General features: G+C 40.6%; 2 protein-coding genes across 5 annotated transcripts in view; both read right to left on the bottom strand.

Annotated features, from left to right (window-relative positions):
* LOC109969918 (myocyte-specific enhancer factor 2A-like) overlaps nt 1-8,447 on the bottom strand; it is a 47,627-nt gene extending 39,180 nt beyond the window's left edge. Inside the window, 1 exon segment of the mRNA XM_020617148.1 lies at nt 8,369-8,447. The gene's annotated coding sequence lies outside the window, so the exon portion shown is untranslated.
* A 1,561-nt stretch (nt 8,448-10,008) lies between these two features.
* Nucleotides 10,009-23,147, bottom strand: part of abcc12 (ATP-binding cassette, sub-family C (CFTR/MRP), member 12) — a 64,335-nt gene continuing 51,196 nt past the window's right edge. For all 4 annotated transcript variants that reach the window (XM_020617159.1, XM_020617160.1, XM_020617161.1 and 1 more), the window contains 23 exons: nt 22,957-23,105; nt 22,502-22,609; nt 22,055-22,285; nt 21,900-21,971; nt 21,535-21,659; nt 20,537-20,609; nt 19,815-20,018; nt 19,157-19,291; nt 18,662-18,758; nt 18,134-18,184; nt 17,772-17,870; nt 17,573-17,676; nt 16,315-16,497; nt 15,884-16,110; nt 15,604-15,741; nt 14,887-15,076; nt 14,706-14,795; nt 13,143-13,332; nt 12,589-12,748; nt 12,404-12,482; nt 11,616-11,729; nt 11,085-11,249; nt 10,009-11,006 (listed from right to left, as the gene is read on the bottom strand). In XM_020617159.1, coding sequence (XP_020472815.1) covers nt 10,914-11,006; nt 11,085-11,249; nt 11,616-11,729; nt 12,404-12,482; nt 12,589-12,748; nt 13,143-13,332; nt 14,706-14,795; nt 14,887-15,076; nt 15,604-15,741; nt 15,884-16,110; nt 16,315-16,497; nt 17,573-17,676; nt 17,772-17,870; nt 18,134-18,184; nt 18,662-18,758; nt 19,157-19,291; nt 19,815-20,018; nt 20,537-20,609; nt 21,535-21,659; nt 21,900-21,971; nt 22,055-22,285; nt 22,502-22,609; nt 22,957-23,105 — 3,077 coding nt within the window. In that variant the 3' untranslated portion in view covers nt 10,009-10,913. The remainder of the gene's footprint in view (nt 11,007-11,084; nt 11,250-11,615; nt 11,730-12,403; nt 12,483-12,588; nt 12,749-13,142; nt 13,333-14,705; nt 14,796-14,886; nt 15,077-15,603; nt 15,742-15,883; nt 16,111-16,314; nt 16,498-17,572; nt 17,677-17,771; nt 17,871-18,133; nt 18,185-18,661; nt 18,759-19,156; nt 19,292-19,814; nt 20,019-20,536; nt 20,610-21,534; nt 21,660-21,899; nt 21,972-22,054; nt 22,286-22,501; nt 22,610-22,956; nt 23,106-23,147) is intronic.

The raw sequence follows: 23,147 nt of genomic DNA, 5'->3' as shown, positions 1-23,147 counted from the left end.
CCGAGGAGGGGGAGGACAGGGAGCGAGTGGTGGCCTTTTTCAGTGGCAGCCTCAGCCGCGCAGAGAGGAACTACTGTGTCACCCGACGGGAGCTGTTAGCTGTCGTCCTGGCGGTGCGGCACTTCAGATTGTATCTCCTGGGCACCAGATTTGTGTTGAGGATGGACCATGCCAGCCTCACTTGGCTCATGAATTTCCACAAGCCAGAGGGACAGGTGGCGCAGTGGTTAGAGGTGCTCCAGGAGTATGATTTTGAGACTCGCCATCATCCGGGACAGCAGCACACCAACGCTGACACACTGTCCCATCGTTCCTGGAGTTTGGAATTTGGATTGGTTGGTTGCTTCTGTCAGCTCGTTACCTGTATAAAATACACCTGGGAGCCAGATATCTTGCTGACTGATAGGGGATCAAATACTTATTTCATTCATGAAAATGCAAATGAATGTATAACTTTTTTTGTAATGCATTTTTCTGGATTTTTTTGTTATTGTTGTGTCTCTCACTGTTCAAATAAACCTACCATTGAAATTGTAGACTGATCATTTCTTTGTTAGTGGGCAAACTTACAAAATCAGCTGTGGTTCAAATAATTTTTTCCCTGACTGTATACATTGAGGGACAGCTCTATTGCGACTCCAACATTACTCCGTGCCTCTTCTGATTTTCTACAGACTACCTACCAACCAGTGACTGCTACACTATATGTTAAATAATTCAGCCCCTTACATCCATACACAGAGCAACCCCTATCCCACACGGACTCCTACAACCATCCCTTGCATCGGCGCCCCTCTTTTTACTCTGTTATTCTATTTGTGTTTTTGTTTTATCACACCATGTGGAAATGTATACTTGTCTATATTTTGTTGTACTGTTATGCCCACATCCACACTCTAGCACTCTAGTATATACACATACACACACACACACATCAACTCTAGATCCTGTTAATCCTATTTTATGTTTTTTCTTCTTTTCCTTCCTCTCTCCTTCCCCCACTTTCCCTCCTTTCATCATAGAATATTTATTTATCTATAACAAACTCAGTCACTTAAAATAGTGTCATGGAATGTGCGTGGATTCCAGACCCAGGTTAAGAGGATTCAAATCATTAACCATCTGATAAAATTAAATGCTGATATATGTTTTCTACAAGACACTCATCTGAAAAACCCAGAATCACAAAACCTTAAATGTAAACAATTTAACCAAATATTTTCATCAACATATAACAGTAGGCAAAGAGGCGTCTCAATTTTAATTAATAAAAATATCCCATTAATTCATAATATATCTATCGCTGACCTGGAAGGCAGATTTATAATTATTAAGTTATCCATTAACCACACAACATATATCCTTGCAAACATATACAGCCCCAATAATGACAATTCATTCTTTTTCCATAATTTTTTCTCATCTCTATGCAACTCAACAAATATTATTATTGCTGGTGATTTTAACACTGTTATTAACCCGGAAATTGACTGTTCAAGCATCTCCAGCAATATAAGAAATTGGCACTCCACTGAAACAATAAAACAATATATTGTGGCGACCCTGACCGGCCGCTGATGTTCGTGTGTTCTGTTGTCTGCAAATGGGTTTGACACTGTTGTTGAAAGCTGTGCATGTATTGATTACTGTCTGTTCCGGTGAAATACCCGCGCTGTTCTGTCCAATGTGGGGTTTGGGGAGGAACAAGTACGGGAGAGTATAAGAGGGGTAACAGGTGGGTGTGTCAGGTTGTTCGTTTTGGCACGGGACTTGGTCGGGTTCTGGGAGATGTGTCGTTTATTCTTTTTTTATTTTTTAGAGAGCACATGGTGCCAGTTTAGACAGCATTTTCATTTGTCTCCATACTGCGTTCAATAAAACCACAAAAAGACAAACCAGGTGTTCTCCTCCTTGTTGAGCCAGGTGCCGGCACACCGCTGGCTAGTTAACTGTCAAGTATAGGACAGGGTCAGGCCAGCTCCTCTCAACCGAGCCAGCGGTCGTCACAATATGTAGCATTATGGACTTGGAGAATGAGTAATCCTACATCTAGAGAATACACCTACTTTTCCTCCCTTCATCGGTCTTTTTCTCGAATAGACCTCTTTCTTATCAGTAATTCCCTTACCACATGTAACAGGCACCACAATCCACTCCATTATAATTAGTGATCATGCTCCCATTTCCCTCACATTAAATAGCCCATACTAAACCCTCTAGAAGATGGTGCTTCAATACATTTTCCACCTCTACATTTGCCCCTAGCAGCTCTCACTCTATTTGTGGTTTTTTGGGGTTTTCTGTGTTGCTTTTTGTGCTATGTCGCTTTCCCGTAAACTTTTGGGAGTTGGGCTACCAGGAATACAAGTTTTATTGTGTTTGCATTATGTTTTTATACTTTTTACGAGGTTTTGAGTCTGCATGGGGTGCACCCTGTTTGCCAACAGTCGGCCATCAATGCCAGCAATCCTTCCGAGCTCCTTGTGGTGAGCTGCCCGGGGATTTTCCACTGGGATGTGAGGTGGTGCGACGGGAGAGGTGGGACTGCAGGGCTGGAGTGAGGCGCTGGGGGAGGAAACAAAGTATGGGCCATGTTCGCCATTGGTCCGCTCCCCTCCGAGATGAATGGACGAGGTAGCTGTGCTGGCGGAGCTGCAACAGGGGGACAGGAAGAGCGGCCCTCCGTGCTTCACCAAGAGTCCTGGATCTGTGGTCTGTGGTGATGGTTCTTCACAAATCCCCACAGCCTCACACACCACGATCTTGTAAAACACTATACATCTTTATGTAAGTCATGTATCCATTTTCTTGTCTCCCATGTCCGGACTTGTTTTGTTAATGTGTTACTTTGCTTAAAAAAAAAAAGGTATTCCATTAAAAAAAAGGGAAGTTAACATCAGACTGAACAGCCAGGCTAAAGCAATCCAAAATGACTTACCCAAATTGTTTCTTTTTACCATTATCAATATAACAAATAATGTGAATAACGGTTTTAAAAAAAACTGGCAATCAATGTGGCAATCAATGACAGCTAGCCAACATCACGCATGTCATGCAAATGTTTTTCTTCATACAAAGCAACAAGACTAAAAAATAACACTACCAGTAAATTAGACGAATGTGAAGCTGGACAAAATCTGCAGTCCCCAGATTGTCAGGATTGGCAACAGGGCCTCAGCCAGCTTTATTACAAACACTGGCACTCAACAGGGATCCTCTACACCCTGTTCACCCACGACTGTGTCGCCTCCCACAAAGACAACATCATCCTAAAGTTGGCGGACGACACTGCAGTGATAGGTCGCATCACTGGCAGGGACAAGACAAAGGAGATGATAGTGGACATGAGGAAGGAGAAGAGATCGAAGTGGAGAGGGTGAGCAGCTTCAAATACCTGGGCGTCCACACCAGTGAGGACCTCACTTGGACACTTAACACCACACAGCTGGTCAAGAAGGCCCAACGGGGGCTGTACTTCCTGAGGAAGCTGAGGAGGTTTGGCATGTCGCCTAGGATCCTTTGCAACTTCTACAGCTGCATCATTGAGAGCATCTTGACCAGCTGCATCACTGTCTGGTATGGAAGCACTACTGCTATGGACTGCAAGCACCTGCAGAGAGTGGTAAAGACTGCTGAGAAGATTACCAGGACTCCACTGCCCTCTCTGCAGAGCATTTACCACCACAGGGTGCGTAGGAAAGCTGCCTCCATCCTCAAGGACCCCACCCACCCCCAGCAGGGACTGTTCACACCTCTACCCTCAAGCCAGAGGTTCAGAAGTGTGAAATGCAGAATCTCTAGACTGAAAAACTCACAGATTTACTGTGTTAGTGAGCACTTCTTGAGTGCACAGATTTGTGAAAAATATTTGAAAGAAATAGGCCTTTTGTGTACATAGAACAAGTCGTAGATCGTTGAGTTTAGCTCATGAAAAATGGGGCAAACACAAATGTTGTGTCTATAATTTTGTTCAGTGTATGTATATGATTTTTTTTTGTTTTTATTTTTATTAAATTTGCAAAGACTTCAAACTTACTTTTTTCATGTTGTCATTATGGGGCATTGTTTGTAGAATTTTGAGGACAATAATTAATTTAATCCATTTTGGAATAAGGCTGTAACATAAATAAATGTGGAAAGTTAGAAAGTTAAGCGCTGTGAATAGATTCTGGATCCACTGTAAGACTGATTACTAGGCAGTATGTACGTTTACTATAATTTCAAATGTTATTAGTTCTTATATTCAGAAACACTCTCAGGTCAACATGCAGTTGAACAGTGTATGTAACATAACAACTCAGCATGGAGAGAGAGGGACTTCATGTGCAGCCAGCATTAACGAACTGCTGCCGAGAACCGTGTCGGAGCAGACCCAAAGCACTTGCTGATCTGGACCCTGTCTCTGCAAATCCCCACTGAGTTTAACTAAGCCAAACCACGCTGCCATTACTGTTTAAGTTGGCAGAGCTGAGGGAAACCTATTTACTGTGAGCAACAAAAGCAGCTTTATACAACCACAGGAAAGGAGATTACAAGGCTAATATTTGGATATTGTTTTATTTGATTTCTCTATTTACTGAGTGTAATTTCTGAGCTCCTCTGTGGCATATTTAGCATCAAACGTGTGGGTGTGTGGCCCAGTGGTCAGGAAGCACCTCAGCCTTGGAAGAAGCAGCTCAGGGCTGAATACTGGTGCAACCTAGTCCAGTAGATTAGTACCTCCTCCAGAACCCACAGCAAGAAGAGAGGATCCAGCAAAACCTTTACTGCTGAAAGCTACTGCTCAACATAATAAACATAAATTCAAACTTACTTCCATATATTTCCCTTGACCCCTTAGTACTGTCTACAAGGAAGGTGAATGAGGAGAACCAGAATTCTGAACATTTTAGTAAATATTCTGTGAAGGAATAGACTGATGGAAGCTGTGCTCAGTGTAGTTCAATCTGAATGGAAAACAAAAATCATGTTTAACAACAATAAAACCCAAATGAAAAGTTGAGATTATTAGTCACAGTCATCCAAAACAAGAGGAATAATGTGACCCAAGTTAGTAACAGTATGGTTCTAGTTACTGAGGAATGGCAAATAGTTTTGATAAAGAAAACTTTTTTGAATCATGTTGTGTTGTGAGTTCATGCAAATAGAAACAAAGTTTATTAAAATTGGAAATAGTCCATAACACTGAAAAAACATTTAGGATTAAATTGTTTGGTCATATTGCACAGCCCTAGCCTAAGCAAAACAAGAAGCAATGAAATTGTTTTGATGTTAGATTACAACTATCTGGTTTGAATTTTGGAACAGTAGTTGCAAGAAACACAAGAACATATTCAGTGATTTTATATAGAGGTACGTGGAAGGAAGAGCAACTTCTCTTCCACTTAAAAGCTTGATCTCAAGGAGGTGGTATTAGAAACAACAATACCTTTATTACTGCTCTGTTTGTGTGTAACTTGTAACCATCTGTAACAAGTGAAGCCATATTACTGAATGCAATGAAACCATCAGAGAAAATAACTGAACAAGACTCATTTCTTTGAAACAAATATGTCAGTATAATCACAGCAAATAAAAGAAAGAAATACCATGTGTCATAAAAACTTAAGTGACAGAACCAAAATGAGCCTGTGCTGTTTCATAATCACATCATGTGAGCATCAGCACAGACAAGTAACAAGCACACACCAAGCCCCGCAGCAAGAAGAGTCAACTCAACCTCTCGTCTTCTCAGCTCTTTGTGATACAACCAACACAGCCTGCGACCTACAGTACATGACCCATATGGTCGTTTGTCCCTCTCACTGTTGTAGTTTGCACTTGCTTCCTGTCTTGTGCTTTTATTTTGGTTTGATTCTCTGGTTTTGTGTCACCTCACCTGCCCCAGCTTTACCCCAGTGCACAACCACTACTCATTGTTTTCACCTGTTGCTCATTATCCTCTGTTCTCTAGCCCATATATACTCCTCCTTTCCCTCAGCCTCTTGCTGGTCCATTTACTTGCCACGTCCTGCCCATTTGCCATGTTCCTGTAGCTTGGTTACATCTCCTGCTTTGTGTTCTGCCCCAGCAACCTTTGAACATTTCCCTTCAGGACTCTGGACTTATCCGTTTGTGGTATTCTCAGTTTTGTTCTGCAGTTTTGTTGGAGTGTTGTGCTTTTGAGTTATTTGCTTAGTTCCCTGAACTTTGAGTTGTAGCCCTGTTGTTGTTATGCTTGTCAGGTGGAGCTCTTTTAGTTTTTCTCCTCAGTTTCCTAGGATTGTGAAACTGCCACAGTTTTTTATAAACCCTCCTCCTAACTTTCAGGCTCTTAACTTCTTCCTCAGCTCATGCCGCTATAGTTGCTAGAGGTCGCCAAACCATAAGACATGTAGAATCACTGTTTACAGGCCGACTGTCTCCGTACAGCATGTAACAGGTTTAGCCAAGCACAGCTAATCAAGCAGATAGGAAATGTATTAGTCCATATAGGAGCAGCTGATTTACAGTAGCTGACTAAAAAACTCGGTCATGAAGGACTTGAAATAGTCTCACAGTAAAACACACACACAGACACAGTGCATCTTCTATTTCTGCAGTATGTTATGCAAAAAGAGAAGTGTGTCTTTCAGAAGTGTTGCTCTTTCTGTTCGCCATGAGACCCCAAATAGTCTACCATTAGGAAAACTAGGAGGGAAAGGAAATGCCACTGAGGAACACGTGGACTCTGTACAGTTGTACAAAGGAGCCAAACTGACCTGGTGGACAAGTGGTTACAGACTATTAGGTTACTGTAACAAGTTGTATTTCTACAATATGTGTCCATTTAAAACAGTCACAAAACAAAGTAGTATTTTCTCATTTCTTGTAAGAAATGATTTGCCAAGTGGATGTTTTTTCTACTCACAATCCTGTATTGACATGACAGTACTGTTATAAATAACCAGCGGTTTTTGTAAATATTAACATATTGTGTAGTGAGCACTGGGAACTGAGCATCCAAGTTTCTACACGGTTCTACATAAAGCAGATGCTGAGCTGCTTTAAAGTTTAATGTATTTTCAAACTTCCAAACTCACAATGTGGTTTTACTCATAATCCAGGGTTACTAAATTATCAAGATGTCCCTGGTAGGCTAGTGGTTAAGGCGCAGCACTCATGCCACTACAGCCCGGGTTCAAGTCAGGGTTACATCATCCGGTGTAAAACACATGCCAAATGTCAACATGGGAAGATTCACTGTGGTGACCCCTAAATGAGAAAAGCCAAAAGTGACTTTCTCTTACTAAATCATCAAGATACCTATAAAGTTACCAAGATAATTTGATAATCAAACTCATCAACATAAGAGAGGACTCTGACTCCAAGTAAGTTACCTCAGTACTGACAGTTCAACACCTTGTGAAGAGAAGTTAACGCTGAATGAAGTTGGAGGACTTTTCACGACCTGCTAGAGGCTGTCTCGACTGAACTAAGGAGCGGAATTCAAAGGATTTGAATTCAAAGGTAATCCAATCCAGGAAATGGTGAAAAAAATAAAGTGACATATTCCAAATTTAACCATCAACTGTTTGAGCATTCCTCAGGCACAATGTTTATGGAACCTCTGCTCACCCACTCATCAGTTGGTCAGGTTCTTACCTGCCTTATGAAGGAACAACTGTAAAACCACAACAGGTACTGACAAAAAAAAAAACAGTCTAATATAAAAAGAGCAGTCTTGTTGAACACAGAGCTTTATCATTCTTGCATGTTCAGACTTACAATGGTTCCTGATCATTTTTTGTCACAGCGATAAAAACCCATTGTTTCCCACATAAATCATCAGTAGCCAAACAATTTTGTTGTAGAAAAATGCATTTCATAAATGAATGATTAGCAGATTACTGATTATGATGCCTTACCCTTGTCTGTTCATTATTATGCTGAATACACTGCAAGAGACACAGAAAATAGACATGTTGTGGAAAAAGTCTTAAATGTATGATTTTAGTGTCATTTGCTCTTCTATAACTGGTCCAGGTGGTGTTTTTCTAAGAGCTGTACTTGAGACTACAGTTATCATAATGTATTTATGGTTTTCCCTCCTGTAGACTCACTAACAGTCCTGTAGGGACATGTGCTGCTTTATGGTGTGAGCCTTTGGTACTTCATAGAAATACTGTACTGTACTGTACTGTACTCACATGCAGTCACAACAAAACAAAGAACTCTCTACTGTGTTGCTAAGATTACTTATCAGTTCAGCTGAACAGAGAACTGGCTGTCATTAACTCAAGCTGTTTAGGAGACCAGGACATCGCAACATGTCTCAGTGTGGACAGCAGAAGAGGATGGACAGTAGCGGATGTCTTCACATAAAAAGACGAGTGTTTGTTCCACTTACCCAACCGGACCCCGACGCTTCTGTACACACGGAGAGTTTTGTCGGTGTTTCTAGAAAACACACACACACACACACACACACACACACACAAACCGAACACAACCCCGTTCGCTTTACTTAGGAAACGGACAAAGTCAGAGCAGCAGAGGTTTAGCACCTCCCAGCAGGGTGTGCGTGCGGCTACGTCTGTGTGCGTGTGTGAGAGGAATCCCCCCTACGCACGAGTGTGTATAGAAGTACGCATGCATGTATGGTTTCATGTGTAATAGTGTAGAAGTAATTGTACACAGGTGCAGACTGTGTAACTGAACGTTATAAAACCGAGTAACATAAACTATAAACTGTGGTGAAAGTTCTCACACACACTGTAACACCACCTGGGACTGGCAAATACATCACAGCAGGTGAGTCCCCTTCATCCCAAACACAGGTCCAGTGTAATGACTCTTCCACTGATACAGTATTTGTTTGTTGAAGGAGAAGCTTGGTATTTTTAATCAAAGTTAAATTTAAATTAAGTCTAATTTGAAGCCAATCTGCTTCTAAAAGGAAGTTTCTGAAACAATGGTGGCTTTTGTTTATTTTGTTTGACAAATGTTCATGAATAAATGTGCAGTTGGTAACTGAATAAATACAAATTTAAATCAAACTAATGTGCAGCCACTTTTCATATCAACGTCACATAAAGCAGATTACGTTGTTTTTTTTTGCAGTGACAGTAAAGGGGACTAAAAACACTGCGATCAGTGTGTGTGTGTGTGTGTGTGTGTGTACACAAGCAAATATGAACACTGCAATTTTACAAAATTAGATAATTACCGTGAAGATATGAACAACCCATTTACAAGAAGGTAGGCGGACTGAACAGAACTCAGCTGACCTGCTGTAGCCTCCTGCAGAGGTGATTGTCACTAGGATTCTAAGGGCCCTTAAAATTTTGATCTGAAAGCTGAATCTGTGCTCGGCTCTCTGCTGGAGACTGGACTTGCTAGCTCCACTTCACCCAAAGTTTTGAAGTTGGGAAACATTTTTCTCAGGTAGTGATTAGAAATCCCTCTGAACAAGAGATTTCCCAATCCTGACATAATCATTTCACCAGGAGGAGTGCTCTTTCTGCACCAGAGGTGCAGCTGCGCCCCTCTGTAATCCATAGATCTCTGTTGCCCCAGTCCATGGCTCTTCATCAGGCTGTCAGCTCCCAGATAGAAAGATGCATTGAGCAGGTCTCAGTTGTCCTTCCTCTACCACATCAGTTCCTGTTTTTCACCTCGTTTATCAATGCCCTAGCAACCATTTGTGCTTTTTAATAGGGTATAACCAATCTTTAAGTTAGTGTAGCTCGCCCTCTGTGTTCTAATCTGGCAAAATGACAGATGCCCTTCAGATTTATCTGTCATTAATAAAAGAAATTCTGTTAATTATGGAAAATATTTGGCTAATGGAACCTGTTTATTGCATCACCATATTGCTCGGCAATTTGATACATAGAAAGGTGTAGTGTATGCTTGATGTAGGTGGACACTGTGGATACAGCATGGTATGAATGAACAGGTTTTAATATCAGTATCTTATGCCAAATCAAGTCCTTCTATGTTTTCCCACCTTCCACATCTGTACAGTCACAGAAACGGTTTTCTCATTTGTACCTTATGGGCAGAGACTATGTATTCGGGAGTTGATGTTTGTGTTCTATTATGGAGACGGGACCAGTGAGGTGGGGCCGAGCACCATGACTGAGGGATGTGGTGGGACTAATGGGCTTCGACCATTATGGAAATGGTTGTGTAAAAATAAAGAGCTCTGAAGGTGAAATTAGCTGGTGAAAGTAAAAGAACTGTTACTACAAAATAGGCAGCCATATGTGCAGTAAAAAAAAAGAAATGGGCAATACAACGATTTGATTCTTATATACAATGCTAATAATGACTGGACAAATACATTTAAAATGCAAATCACAGGACAGTACAAAGAAAAAGAAAAGCATTTGATGGCACAGTTGAAATAAAGAACTAAATCTTACAAATTTCTACGATGTATTAGCACTCCTGGTCAGCAGCAAGAGCATTTATGGAACAGCTGAGTAATCTGGAATGATCTACATTTTTATACACATGTACATTTCTTAAAAATGCAAGAGTTATTTCAAAACATTTTGCATATGCAGAGCATCTCCCACACCAGACTTAAACTTCACATATACAGCATTGGTTTGGAAAGTGGCGGCAAACAAAGATATAGAAAATCAATAAATAATATGCTTTAAATATACATGACAGATCATATCCACTTCTGTGAAAAACCGATGCAAAACAGTGTTCATGTATTTGTTTTGGCCAGCAGGAGAAAAAACTATATCACTATTTATTTCTGGAGTAAGTTTAAAATCCAAGTTCTTCTTTTCAGCTAGTCCTGAAACAAGCACACCCATAAAGATTACAATATAAGAATACTGATTAAGATACAGCTTTGTACGTGTAAATGAATGACTATTAGTTTGTTATGGGGATCACTGTGCAGTGTTACGGCCTCACAGGTCTTAAATGGCTCAGGCATTGACAGTGTTAGCAGCTGTCAGGAGTGAGGAGAACAGAGAGTCTGGTCTTTGCCTCAGCACATCTGGAGGGTCCAATTCTGCCACCTGTTGGACAGAACACTTATTGTAAATCTAGGGTGAGGACAACACAAAGTTTATCTTTACTTTGTGTTCGTTTGTTACCTTTCCATTGTCCATAACCAGGATACGATCCGCATGCATCACGGTGTTGATACGGTGGGCGATGGTGAGCACGGTACATTTCTGGAAGGACTCTTTGATGGTGTTCTGGATCAGAGCATCTGTCTCTGCATCGATGGAAGCTGTTGCCTCATCCAACAGAATGATCTGTTGAACAGCAGGAGGGACCGTTAATGAACCTAACAGGACATGGTAGAGAAGGCTTGGGAGGGATTAGCTGCAAGTGCACAGAATGATATGTAGAGAGGAACAAGACAATAGAGAGTAGTGATAATATGATAAATACAGTAGGACAAGGAGATAGCACGGCCAGTAACTGTCCAAAGATACTGATCGTGGTGAGGTAATCAATGCTAATGTGAACAGAAAAATCACAGGCAGCTACACAGTTTGACTAGTGTTGCAACAAACAGGTACACAGCAGTAATTATCGAAGGACTCGACTGTTCAGCAGCACAAAAAATGTAAATGTGTGCAAGCCCAAATGAAAAATAGGCAGAGGCGCAGATGAACCTTGGAGTTACGGAGCAGTGCTCTGGCCATACACATCAGCTGTCTCTCTCCTACAGAGAAGTTCTCTCCATTTTCCAGCACCTCTGCCTGTAGCTTCCTCTCCAGTTTGGTGATCTGAGGAAACACAACAATACTTTTACTACTGCTACCACGACTGCTGACCTGGGCTGACAGTGATCAAGCAAAGAAATAGTTTGACAATTTGTGAAACTCACTTATTTGCAGAGATTTGGACAAGAAGGTCCATTACTACTACATTTGAAGAGTAATAAGTAACCAAGGTTTTACATAAAAATGTATGATGAGATTATAAAATATGCTGCATTGTTCTAGATTTAACTACCTAGCAATGTGTAGAATAGTTCAAATTAGCTCCTCCCTGACAAACCAAAGCAGTAAAATGCTACTTAGATATAATGCATCCATAATACTAACATAGTAATATGATAATATAATAATCAATATTCAAAAATAAGAGTTCAAAACATAATTACACTGCTATGGCAGCTACTACTACCAGCACTGCTCCTACAACTTCAGCTTAGAGGTTTCACATAACCTAAATAATAATATAATACACTACATCACCAACTGGTGTCATTGTGCTTGTACACAGTGTCCTTACTGGGAGTAATCACAAGGTCAGGTGACAAATGTTTTGGGAGGTGTGTCTGTGAAAATCAATAGGCTAAGTCAAAAAAAGGCTGCATGCTGTCTGGCAAGAGCTAGTCTGGAAACAGAAGCACACACTGTAATGAAGCTGTTCATATGCTGTGCCGATATTATACCGAGTCTTTCATGTAGGTCTTCTCCAGTGCTGCCCAGATCTCCTCATCAGTGTAGTGATTAAAGGGGTCTAGGTTGTACCTACAGGCAAACAGTTGGCTGGTCAGAGCCTAACCCTCAGCAATAAGAACAATGTGTCTGTGTGTAAACATAAAATTATGTGGAGTTTGGGGTTAGTTAAGAATACCTGACTGTGCCAGTAAATAGCACAGGATCCTGGGGGATTATGGACAATTTGCTGCGCAGATCCTGCAGACCGATAGACTTGGTGTCCACTCCGTCTATCAGGATAGTTCCTGTTGCCGGCTCCACCAGCCTGAACAGAGCCACACCTAAAGAGGACTTCCCTACCAATACAAAGCATAGAGTACTGTACCTAAGCACTGTAACTCAGACCTTAACAGGTTTTCCTTCATCACCATACAGTCAACAGCCTGTGTCAGTTCCACATTTCAACACAAAGATGCTGCTGTTACATAGGTTTTCAAATTTGCATAGAAAAAGACTAATTATGAGGAGTTAGTTTATATATTTACTAATTTCCTACATGTATGCCTGCTACTGTATTGGAATGCGACACACTCAGCTAATCCCTGGCTCTCTGTGGCTAAGCATTACACAGTAACTCTTATTTTAAGTGTACTCAGGATTGACTGATCATTTTCCAAACTGTCCATTTACATGAAACCCCATCTGTCTGTCATCAGTGATGAGTAAGAGCTACAGGATTCAGGGTCTTACCAGAGCCTGTCCTTCCCACAATGCCCAGCTTCTCTCCAGCTCGGATGAGGAAATCGAGCCCATTGAGGACAATAGGTGTGTTTTCTCTGTACCTCATCTTATATCCTTTGAAGGTGATGGCACCATTCTCTGGCCAGTCCTCTGGGATTTGAGCCTCCTTTACGTGTCTGGAGGCCTCTGGCTTGCAAGTCTGCACACAATAAACAACTACTTTGAGAAAGGAACCTCCACAGTCGACTTTCTGGACTTTGGACAAAAGCACAACTGCAGTGATACTGTTGCTGTAGAGAGCAGTCGGAGTCTAATGTATGATTTTAAGTGATGTACTATTGTATGTGCACACTGCTGTAGTAGAAAAAGAGGAAGTTGGTATGTGAACAAGAAGAGATTAAAAGAAACAGAAGAACCACTGAGTTTACTGAAAAGAAGCTGATTAAAATATAATGGCTTTATGCATAAAGTAAAGATTTGATTAAGAATTTTGATGAAGTGTTAAGGTTAATCAGTAGACAATGTTTAATCAAGTATTCATTATTTTGTATTCAGAATAATATAGTGATCCTTTTTAGATGAGATGTGTTAACAAGTTTTGTGTAACTGAATATGAGATTCCTGAATTTTAATCAGATATAACATTTACTGTGAGTGCAACTGAATATGTGTAAGACAGATAACTGTAGAAAATGCTAAGTGATTGTGGTAGACAGCTGGTGGAGGAGAGTAGTTACAAGCATTTCCCTGGATGTTGACAGAAAGATACAACATTTCTAACCTACAGCTGTCCGAATACCAGAAGAGGAGTGGGACTGGATAAGAGGACACAGTCTAAGACAGAAGTGTTTTAAAACCCACAACAAAAATGAACAAAAGGATATCCAGCAATTCTTTTGTTTGTTTCATATGATATTCACTCCTTATGCTAAAATATGATTAGATTTAAATGTGATTAACCTCTCAAGAATTAAGTAGTGATGAGTAATTATTAAGACCAAACTGCTGGCTCAAAATAGAACTGAATAGAAAATACTTTAGATAAATATTTCAATTATCTACTTATTCCAACTTGTATCTTATAAGCTGGGTGTCCAGTCCTGGGAAGTTAACCAATATCAGCCAAACACCGTGCACAAAAATCACGCTCATATGTGGCTTATGGGTTGTTTCAGAACAAACTAAACACTTCCTCAAAGAGCCGAAGTGTAGTGGTTCATAAACGTTTCCCAGTACTGTAACACCTGAAGGTTCAATATAAGGAGGTAGCTGCAGATTGATATAGATAACAATTTAGGAGGAACCGGGTCTTGTACTGAATTAATAACATGAAATAGGTGGTTAATTAATTACTGGGTGAATACCTCCACTTAAAAACCTCAAGCAGTGTTTGAAGCATTAACAGATTTCAAATAAGCTACAGTATGTTCCTAAGTCCAGGGGTTAGCAAACTGTGGCCTTCAAGCAACTAGTTGAGAAGTTTCACAGTCTCAAGAAGACCAGTGGTAGTAGCCAGCAATCTGTGTGTAAATGGTCATAATTATTCTGACACATAAAAGTCTAGAGCCTGACCATGATGTATTCCTGCAACCGCTCCACCGAGTTGAACCTCGCCTCAACTTCTGTCGCCGTCCTGACTACATACTGAAGCATACCTGTAAGCTGGAAAACATACACACGCATTGTGTAAACACGTATCATACAGTACCTTTCAACATGGCTCAAAAAATAAACCAAACATGAATGAATTTACCTGTATGGTGTAGGACATAGCTAGGCCTTTCAAGGCTGGGCTGATGAATTCATCACTGCTGAGCACTACGAACAGAGACACCAACAAGGTCATGGTCGCAGCCATGAAGTCGAGCCAGAAGGAGAGCCAACGTGTCCCAGAGTGAAAGAGCAGATACTGATTGGAGTTGATGTCATTCAAGTACTTGAACCTAGAACACAACGTGGGACAGATCAGGGTCTGTGTACACCATCAATAGGACAGCATATACAGCACAGACCAGGATCACACACTGTCACTAAGACATCACCTACTGCCCCTGCACTGTATGAACAGTAATGCAGGTGGCAGCTTATTAGGTAGAACTGTCTTGTGTTAAACTGACAGGTGTTAATATTATTTTGTCCACACCATTTATATCAGTGAAGCTAGGCTAAGCAACAAAAACACCTCAGTATAACAGAGTACAGTTTATCAAGAGCAACTGCAGTCTCCAAAATGACAGCAGAGTTGAATCAACACCTCTGAGAAAGAGTTTCAACAAAAACCGGACATTATGTTCATGAAGGAGGACTTAGTGAGGATAATTATAGAAGACTGCAGTTTTAACTACTGTAGTTGTATCTAATAATAAACTGCCCAAAACAAATGACAACAAAGCATCATTTCTCAGTAAGCCTGAAATGTCAGCAAGCAAAAAGCTAAAATATAAAGCATATTATGTTAATGAGCTCCTACAGTTTTATGTGGCTGTCTCTTATGTTGTAGGCATGGATGGTGCTCAGGCCCTGGAGGGTAGAAGTAGTAAGAGAGATGCAGGGAGAGCGACTGATGTTCTCCATCCTCTTCATCTGACGGATACTCCTCTGGAAGATACTGCAGAGAACTCCAAATGACATTTAGTTTTCCTTAAACAGCTCTTTCCTGTTCATCCATGAGTCTACTTTTAGGACTGCAGCAGTTTCTCTGACAATCTAAATTTGATAAATGCACCACTTTTTATTTGATATTAACTCACAAGAGAATGAGGGTGAACAAAGCTCCGATAATAGCCACAGCTGCCAGCATGGGGGGGAAGACAGATGAGATGATGATTATGGTGAAGGTGACCAGCAGAGTGAACTGCAAGAAAGGATCCATGTGCAGGGGAAGCACAGTGTCCACCTCTTCTTGATCTTTAGCGAAGCGGTTGAGAATGCGTCCTGTGGGTGTTGTGTCAAAGAAGCTCATGGGACTGGCAAAGATCTGAGACAGAAAACAAAACAATGTGGCAGGTCTGAAGGAAGTCATCCTTTATGAACCCTAGACACATTAGTTGATGGTTTTTTAACTGAGTTTTGAATTGCAACATATTTCATTTACTTGTTCTGAGTGAACACTGTTTCTACTATTAAATGTATCTGTGTCCAACTAAAATGGTAATGTTGGGATGTCTGTGTTGTACGGTACCTTCTTGAACATGGTGTTGTGGATATTGCAAGACGCATTCAAAGTGACATGAGTGTAGGAGAAGCATTTGATGACGGCCAGTGTCACCATGACAAGCACTGTCATGCCATAAACTGTTTGGTAGTACTGCAGATCCGGGTTGTTTGAGATGTCGCCCACATTTGAAGATGACTTATTAGATGACTGGGACAAAGCAGAGAAAATACAGTGTGATCTCAGTGCAGACAAGGGTCAGATACATAAATGAAAATCAGTGGTATTTTAACTACAAGAAGGATTATGCTTCTGTGTATACAGTATTGAAATAATATAGTTCAGACATGTGGAACTATCACATAGTAAATCTGCTCATGTGACATAAGTCAGTACACTGTTGTAGTTCACAGTAGAAATCAATGTGCATGAATATTTACTGTGTATAATGAGAGTCACTGACTTCATCTGTAAGGACAAAGCTGCTTTTCTGATGCCTCCTTATGACTGACATTTAAGTCCAAAGTTAAACAGAGGTGTGATGACACACAATTACTGTATGTGCAGTTCCTTTCAAGGCAAACACTGGGTTAGTATTAAGCCAATAAAAAAGACAGAAGAGAATGTCAAATGTTGGACCCATGCCAGTTTAATATAAAATGTGTGATGAATAAACTGTCTCTTTGGGTCATGACTACAAGCCATCATCTCATACTGGAGGATAACAGTCCAGATAACAGCTTCATGTGGCTTTCCAGCTGTGGTATCTGAAAAATTCCTTGTCTGGTTCTGTTGCAGAGGATAGTGGTAGCCGCACTGGCCAGTGTTTATGGCTATCAACTGTGCTTAGGCCTGTAAATACTGAAGTCATGTCTCCCTCTGCAGGAAACACCTGGGTGGTGCATGATTCTTTAAAAGCACAACACCTCCAGTGGCGCCAGAGTAGCTGTGATCTCTGTAGTTCAGCAGTAAACAAGGACAGTGAAGTAGTTGAAAGGACAAAGAAATTTGCAGAGCTCTTCAAGCTCTGAACACCTGACCAACCATTGTCGAAAAAGATGTTTGCCGTTGCATTGTTTTAGAAAGACTGGGTGACATGGAGCAACTGAAGAGACTTTTTCATTGTATGGAGTTATATGTATGAGTTTTTATTATATCCAGCTGTGAGAAATGACACTAAGAACAACATTCACATTCACATTTCAGGCAGGGCTGGTGTTTCATGAATGGGTAAAGTATATATGTGTGTGTGTGTGTGTGTGTAAGAGCGAGAGAGAGACCTCACCCCATCACCTTGTTCCAGCCAGAAGCTGAGCCACCAGTTGCTGAAGGCTGTGGAGCCAATCATTAGAACAATGTTCATGTATGTGAGGAAGACGACGATGTACCCTGCAGAAACACAGTCACACTAAACTTACTTAACCTGGTTTTGCATGTGTGAACTGCTTATTAATGCATGGGTTAGATTGTGTGTCACATCAGACCTCCAGCTGCCTGGCAGTACTGGTGGTAAACTCTCCAGGGGACAGAGCCTTCTGTGGAGGACTCCTTACTGACAAGCTGGTCATCATGTTTGACAGCAGCTACAGAGGAACAAAATGATTTTATACAATCATAGCACAACTAAAAAACCTTCCCTTAGCATCAGCATGAGTCCTGATTCATTGGAATGTGTTTATCAGACACAACTCCCAGTACCTGTGCCAGAACGATTAGGCTTTTCTGCCCTTCTGTTGAAGCATACTGGCTGTTTAACCTGTGCACTCTTTGTCTTTCAGTTTCCACATTGAAACGGAGGCATATGAGCCTGAACTTCAATCACATTTAATAAATATTTTAGACTTACGTTTCTGGTCAGCTGCTGTTCCATCATCCTTTTCATCAGACAGGTCAAATGCTAAAAGGAAGCACAGATGTTTATCCGTTTATCAGCCATGTCTGCTATTGTTTTAGAAAACCTTTTTTTCCATTGCCCTTACTTTGCTCCTCTGTTACCCAAACTGACTCATGACACTACCTTTTACCTGCTTATGGTTATACAGTTTATTGGCTATTTCACAATCGGACACTTTGCTCCATAAAGAACTGTGCCAAGAGTATAGCAACATGTTGCACCAATCCTACAATATTCCTCTAACTGTGATCTGACTGGTTCTGCTCTCTAAACTGTTTTAGGGTTACATTCTCACCATTTCCTAGAGCATGTGCTGCACTTATTGCTGGTGTGTGTTTGCACTAAACTCTGTAATGACCTCCAGCCTTATTTACCTTCATCTTATGTTTTCTGTGGATGAACTGAGGCATCACAAACTATCCCATCTAATATTTTGTGGGTGTTACCCTAACAAAGATTTGTTTTTCATGGTTTCCCTACCCAGGTTCACTATTCCATTGTCTGTGCCATCTTTTAACTTGACCTCCTTTAGTTGAGCAGTATCTTTGGGTGGTGCTACTTCCTCCTCTTTCTGAGTCTGTAAATGGTAAGAAAATAACAGTGATAGTACTGAGTATGGATGACCTGAAAACAATTTAATTTAACTCAACAGTAGATGCTGAAACAATGCTGAACACATGTTCATGTATCCTATAAAGTTTATAACATAAATTTACATTTCTCAGTATCTGACTTACATCTTACAACTCATGTAGCAGCGTTACTGGAAAACATCATCATGGTTTATGTATGTTATTATCTTTATTGTAACTGAAGTTATGGACCACATTGCCTCATTTTACAGCAAATCACTTTGTTTATTGTTCTGGGGTCAGTAAAACTATAAAGATCTGGTGAAAAGGTTTTACTGCTAGTGAAACACGGTCATGTTGAGAACAGCAGCCTTTTGTGCTATATCTTTTGTGACAGTCTTACTTTGGACTGTTCCATCTGGTAGTTGCTGATGAGCTGAGCATAGCGTCCATTGGCTTTCATCAGGGCCTCATGGTTTCCAGCCTCCAGGACCTCCCCATCCTCCAAAACCAGGACATCATCACAGAACTCTAAATACTACAAGACAAAAGCAAGGACAGCCGTGTCGGCAAAACCATCTTAGCACTCCGATGGGATTTTTGCATTCTCAATTTGTTTTGAGAGCAGCTTCCCACCAATTGTCCACCAAGTCTATCCCAAGTTCACACTCCTGAGCAAGCTTAGCTTTGGCAGCTGGAAAACTATCATGGGAGAGGAGTGGAGGGCTCTTTCTTCCTGAGACTCTCCACCAGTTTCCTGGAAACCTCAAGGCAGACTTCAGGAAGTTACTGCTCCAGGCAAGAAGTCTGACACATACTGTCACCACCCCTTTAAGTTCATATATCACTTTCATTTTTTTGGACTGATAAAAAGAACGGACAGAGCCAGGTTCTTTCCATCTCTGTAACTGGCTGCAGCTTAATATTTAGTGTACAGACATTAGAGAAGTATCAGTGTTTTATTGGCAAGAATGTATTTCCTGTAATTATTCCTCCTTTGACAATAAACTACTAAGAATTCAAATGTCTGTTAAAAAACAAAGCAGTGCCTAATTTGCTACCTGGAGCTGATGAGTAACCAGTATGATGGACTTTCCCTTGAGCTCCTTCTTGACGCACTCTTCAAAGATATGTTTCCCCACATGGGCATCGACAGCTGACAGGGGGTCATCGAGGAGGAAGATGTCTTTATTGGAGTAGACAGCTCTGGCCAGGCTGATCCTCTGCTTCTGCCCACCTGATAGATTCAGCCCCCGCTCTCCAATCTGAAAACAACACAAAGAAAAACTGCTAATACTACTGGCTAGAATACATGGAGATATGTATGACACAGCAAAAAAGAAGGGACACACAGTGACACAGTCAATAACAGCACAGTGGCCTACAGCAGTATCATTTATGTCAGGAAATTCACAGGTCAACTCACACAACAATGTATTTCTGTCAAAATAATGTATTATATATCATATAATAAGAACACAGCAAGCATTGCCTCCTTTGTAAAAGCAAATTATTAGTAGTATTGGTATGATCAGTAACTGTATTTAAAACCTTGGCTCAAATCCTTTTCTCAAATCAATCACAGTTGTTTAGATTACAATACATTAGCAGAGTAAGCTACTTATTGGTAAGATTGCCAATACGACATTCTTTTCAGTGTCAATATTGTGCCTAAAGGAGATTTCCTATGATGCAGCAAGATTTTATTCATTCTTAAATACTTCACTGAAGGACCTTACAAAGAATTATTTTGGAAGTTCAGAGTATGAGAGAGAGCTCCTACCTCAGTTTGATCACCATATGGGAGTATTTTCAGATCAGCTCTAAGGCTACAGACATCCAGAATTCTGTTGTATCTGTGGAGTATCAGTGCAGTTAATTAACTAGACACTTATTGTCTTGACATCCCAGAAATAGCCAGGTACTGTGTATTCAACAAAACAATGTTCAAGTCACGACTGATAGTGAACTAAGTTAACTTAGTTAATAATAAACAGTAGCAAAAATGAGATACATTACTTTGTATGTCTGTCTAAAATCAACAAACGTTTGAAAAAAAGACTGTGCTTTCAGAAAATGTTTTTTTTACTCAGCTTTCTAGTCAATTATAATACAGTTAATATTGCTTTGAATTGTTTTAGTCATACTACATTTTACACTATAATCAACAGCCTCCAGCTAAAAGCCACAGCAACAACATAGATTGTGTTTAACTCCTGCATACATACTCAGACATATGGTCCCTGAAAGTCTGTGTGAGAGCAAACTCATTCTACTCCTTGTTTGACTGTTTCTGCACACAAATGATGCACATGATATAGAGCCAAGAAAATAATTACAAAGCCTAGAAATACACCGTTTTGTGTGCAGCTTTGGAAAATGCTGTCAGAATGTGGTCTATATTAACTTTTCTTACAATATTTCCTTCACACATAATGATAATTGTCCGGCCATAGTCATGAGATGAATGACGTTGCTCAATACAACACTGTGCACGAGTGAGCAAGCTCACTCTAGGAGCACAGAGTGGTTTTCCGATGATAATCCTATCAGATGACCATGCTCTTGTTTGCCTGCCTTACCAGATGCAAACTCACAAATATAAGCTCAAAAGAAAGACCGGGTTGTAATAGCATATGTCAGTGCAGCAATGAAGAACAGTTGTAACACATTAATATCCCATATGGCATCCTTGTAGTTAAAATAGTTCCTTTTGTTGCCATTTTCAGCTCTCACCATAGTTATTTATAATTAGGAACAATAATTTATGTCAATAATTACTTGGCCTGGTCAAGGGGTTCCCCCATCAAGATATTTTCTTGAACAGTTCCGTGGAATATCCAGGCCTGCTGGGAAACGTAGGCAAATGTCCCATCTGCTATAACAGAGCCCTGCAGAAGGTGCATCTAAAATACAAAATGAGCAAACAACCCTGAGAAAAGCTACACATTACAAGACATCAGTAAACTGATTCAGGGACAGCACCATGCATCTAAAAAGCACCATTTTGTGTAATATTTGCTTAACAAAGAGGCAGACAATTTAAAAGTGAAAAATAACAGCCAATGAAAATGCCAAAAGTCCCATCAAAGGCTTGCAGAGATGGTCTGAGAAAAAAGGGACAAAAGGCCAAAGGCAGAACCAACCTGTTCTAAAATGCAGGAAATCAGTGACGTCTTTCCACTTCCCACATTCCCACAGACACCAAGCAGGTTGCCCTTCAGAAAATAAGACAGATTTTAAGCTTTGCTTTAGCCCAGTCTCATTAACCTCATTTCTCCTTATCAGTGGAAAAGCATACCTTAGGCAGTATGAAAGAGATGTTTCTCAGGGTTGGCAAGGTTTCAGTCTTATCATTCTGAGATACCTCGTCCATTTTTTGCCCCTTTATCCCATTGGCTGAGCTGGGCGGGGGGTGTGGCAGCCTATCTGGTTTGGTCCAGGAAAGTGTAGCGTTTTTCATCACAATGGCTGAGTCACTGTCTTTCCTCTGCATCAGGTAAGGGTCTGGATTTTGGACCAGCAGTATTTTCTGAAACCACAAAAGTGATTATAAGCTTTTTCATTTTTATTCAATTCAAACTGTGATTGCAACTAAAATCCGTGGCAGTGAAAAATAAGTTAGTAATATTAAGTATAGCAAAAGAAGTGTAAGACTGAGAGAACAATAAAAGAAGCACTAAAATCAAGTTTACACTGCAGGTTGACATTACATGGCAAAACTTTGTAAAAGCTGTAAAGAAATTACCCTCAGTCGTTTTGTTGACACAGCAGCCTCAGCCAGAGCCTTCACACACAAAGGCATTAGAGCCAGGCAAAACCTCATGGAGTTAAAGATGGCAATGGTAGTAAAGGCCTAGTAAAACAGACAGTGATGCTTGAACAGGGTCAGATATTTGTTTTAAATGGATCACAGTGCTCTAGTGGCCTGCACCTGTCTGCAGCCTGCTCTCACTTAGTACAAGCTCAAACAGCTAGGAGGGAAAAAGGACCACTTACCAACAACTGGCAACAAACTGAAAGATAATATAAAAAAATGTATATAGATATATATATAAATGCCTCCGCTTCGTAAGTAAATGACCAGAGCGTTCTGCTCTGTCCAACTAGTTTCACATTCTTTGTCTCCCAAATACTGTGCTTCTCTATTAGCTACTTTAAACACAAAGTGGGAATGGTAGCCAAAATTGTTATTGTACTCACATCAGATGTGTTGAGCTTTAAGCCCAACGCAGTGTGTACAATGAAGGTGACAATGGTGGCGAGAGTGGGGATGATGGAGGTGATGCTGGTATTAGCATTCTGGACGTAACTGACCAGCTGCATCTCTTTCTTCTCTCTTTTTCTTAAGCCTGTAAGAGAGACAACATTAGATACTGTATTTAAAGATGTCA

The sequence above is a fragment of the Monopterus albus genome, unplaced genomic scaffold (assembly GCF_001952655.1).
Source record: "Monopterus albus unplaced genomic scaffold, M_albus_1.0 scaffold186.1, whole genome shotgun sequence".
Taxonomy (NCBI): domain Eukaryota; kingdom Metazoa; phylum Chordata; class Actinopteri; order Synbranchiformes; family Synbranchidae; genus Monopterus; species Monopterus albus.
This window is presented reverse-complemented; position numbering and strand designations above follow the sequence as displayed.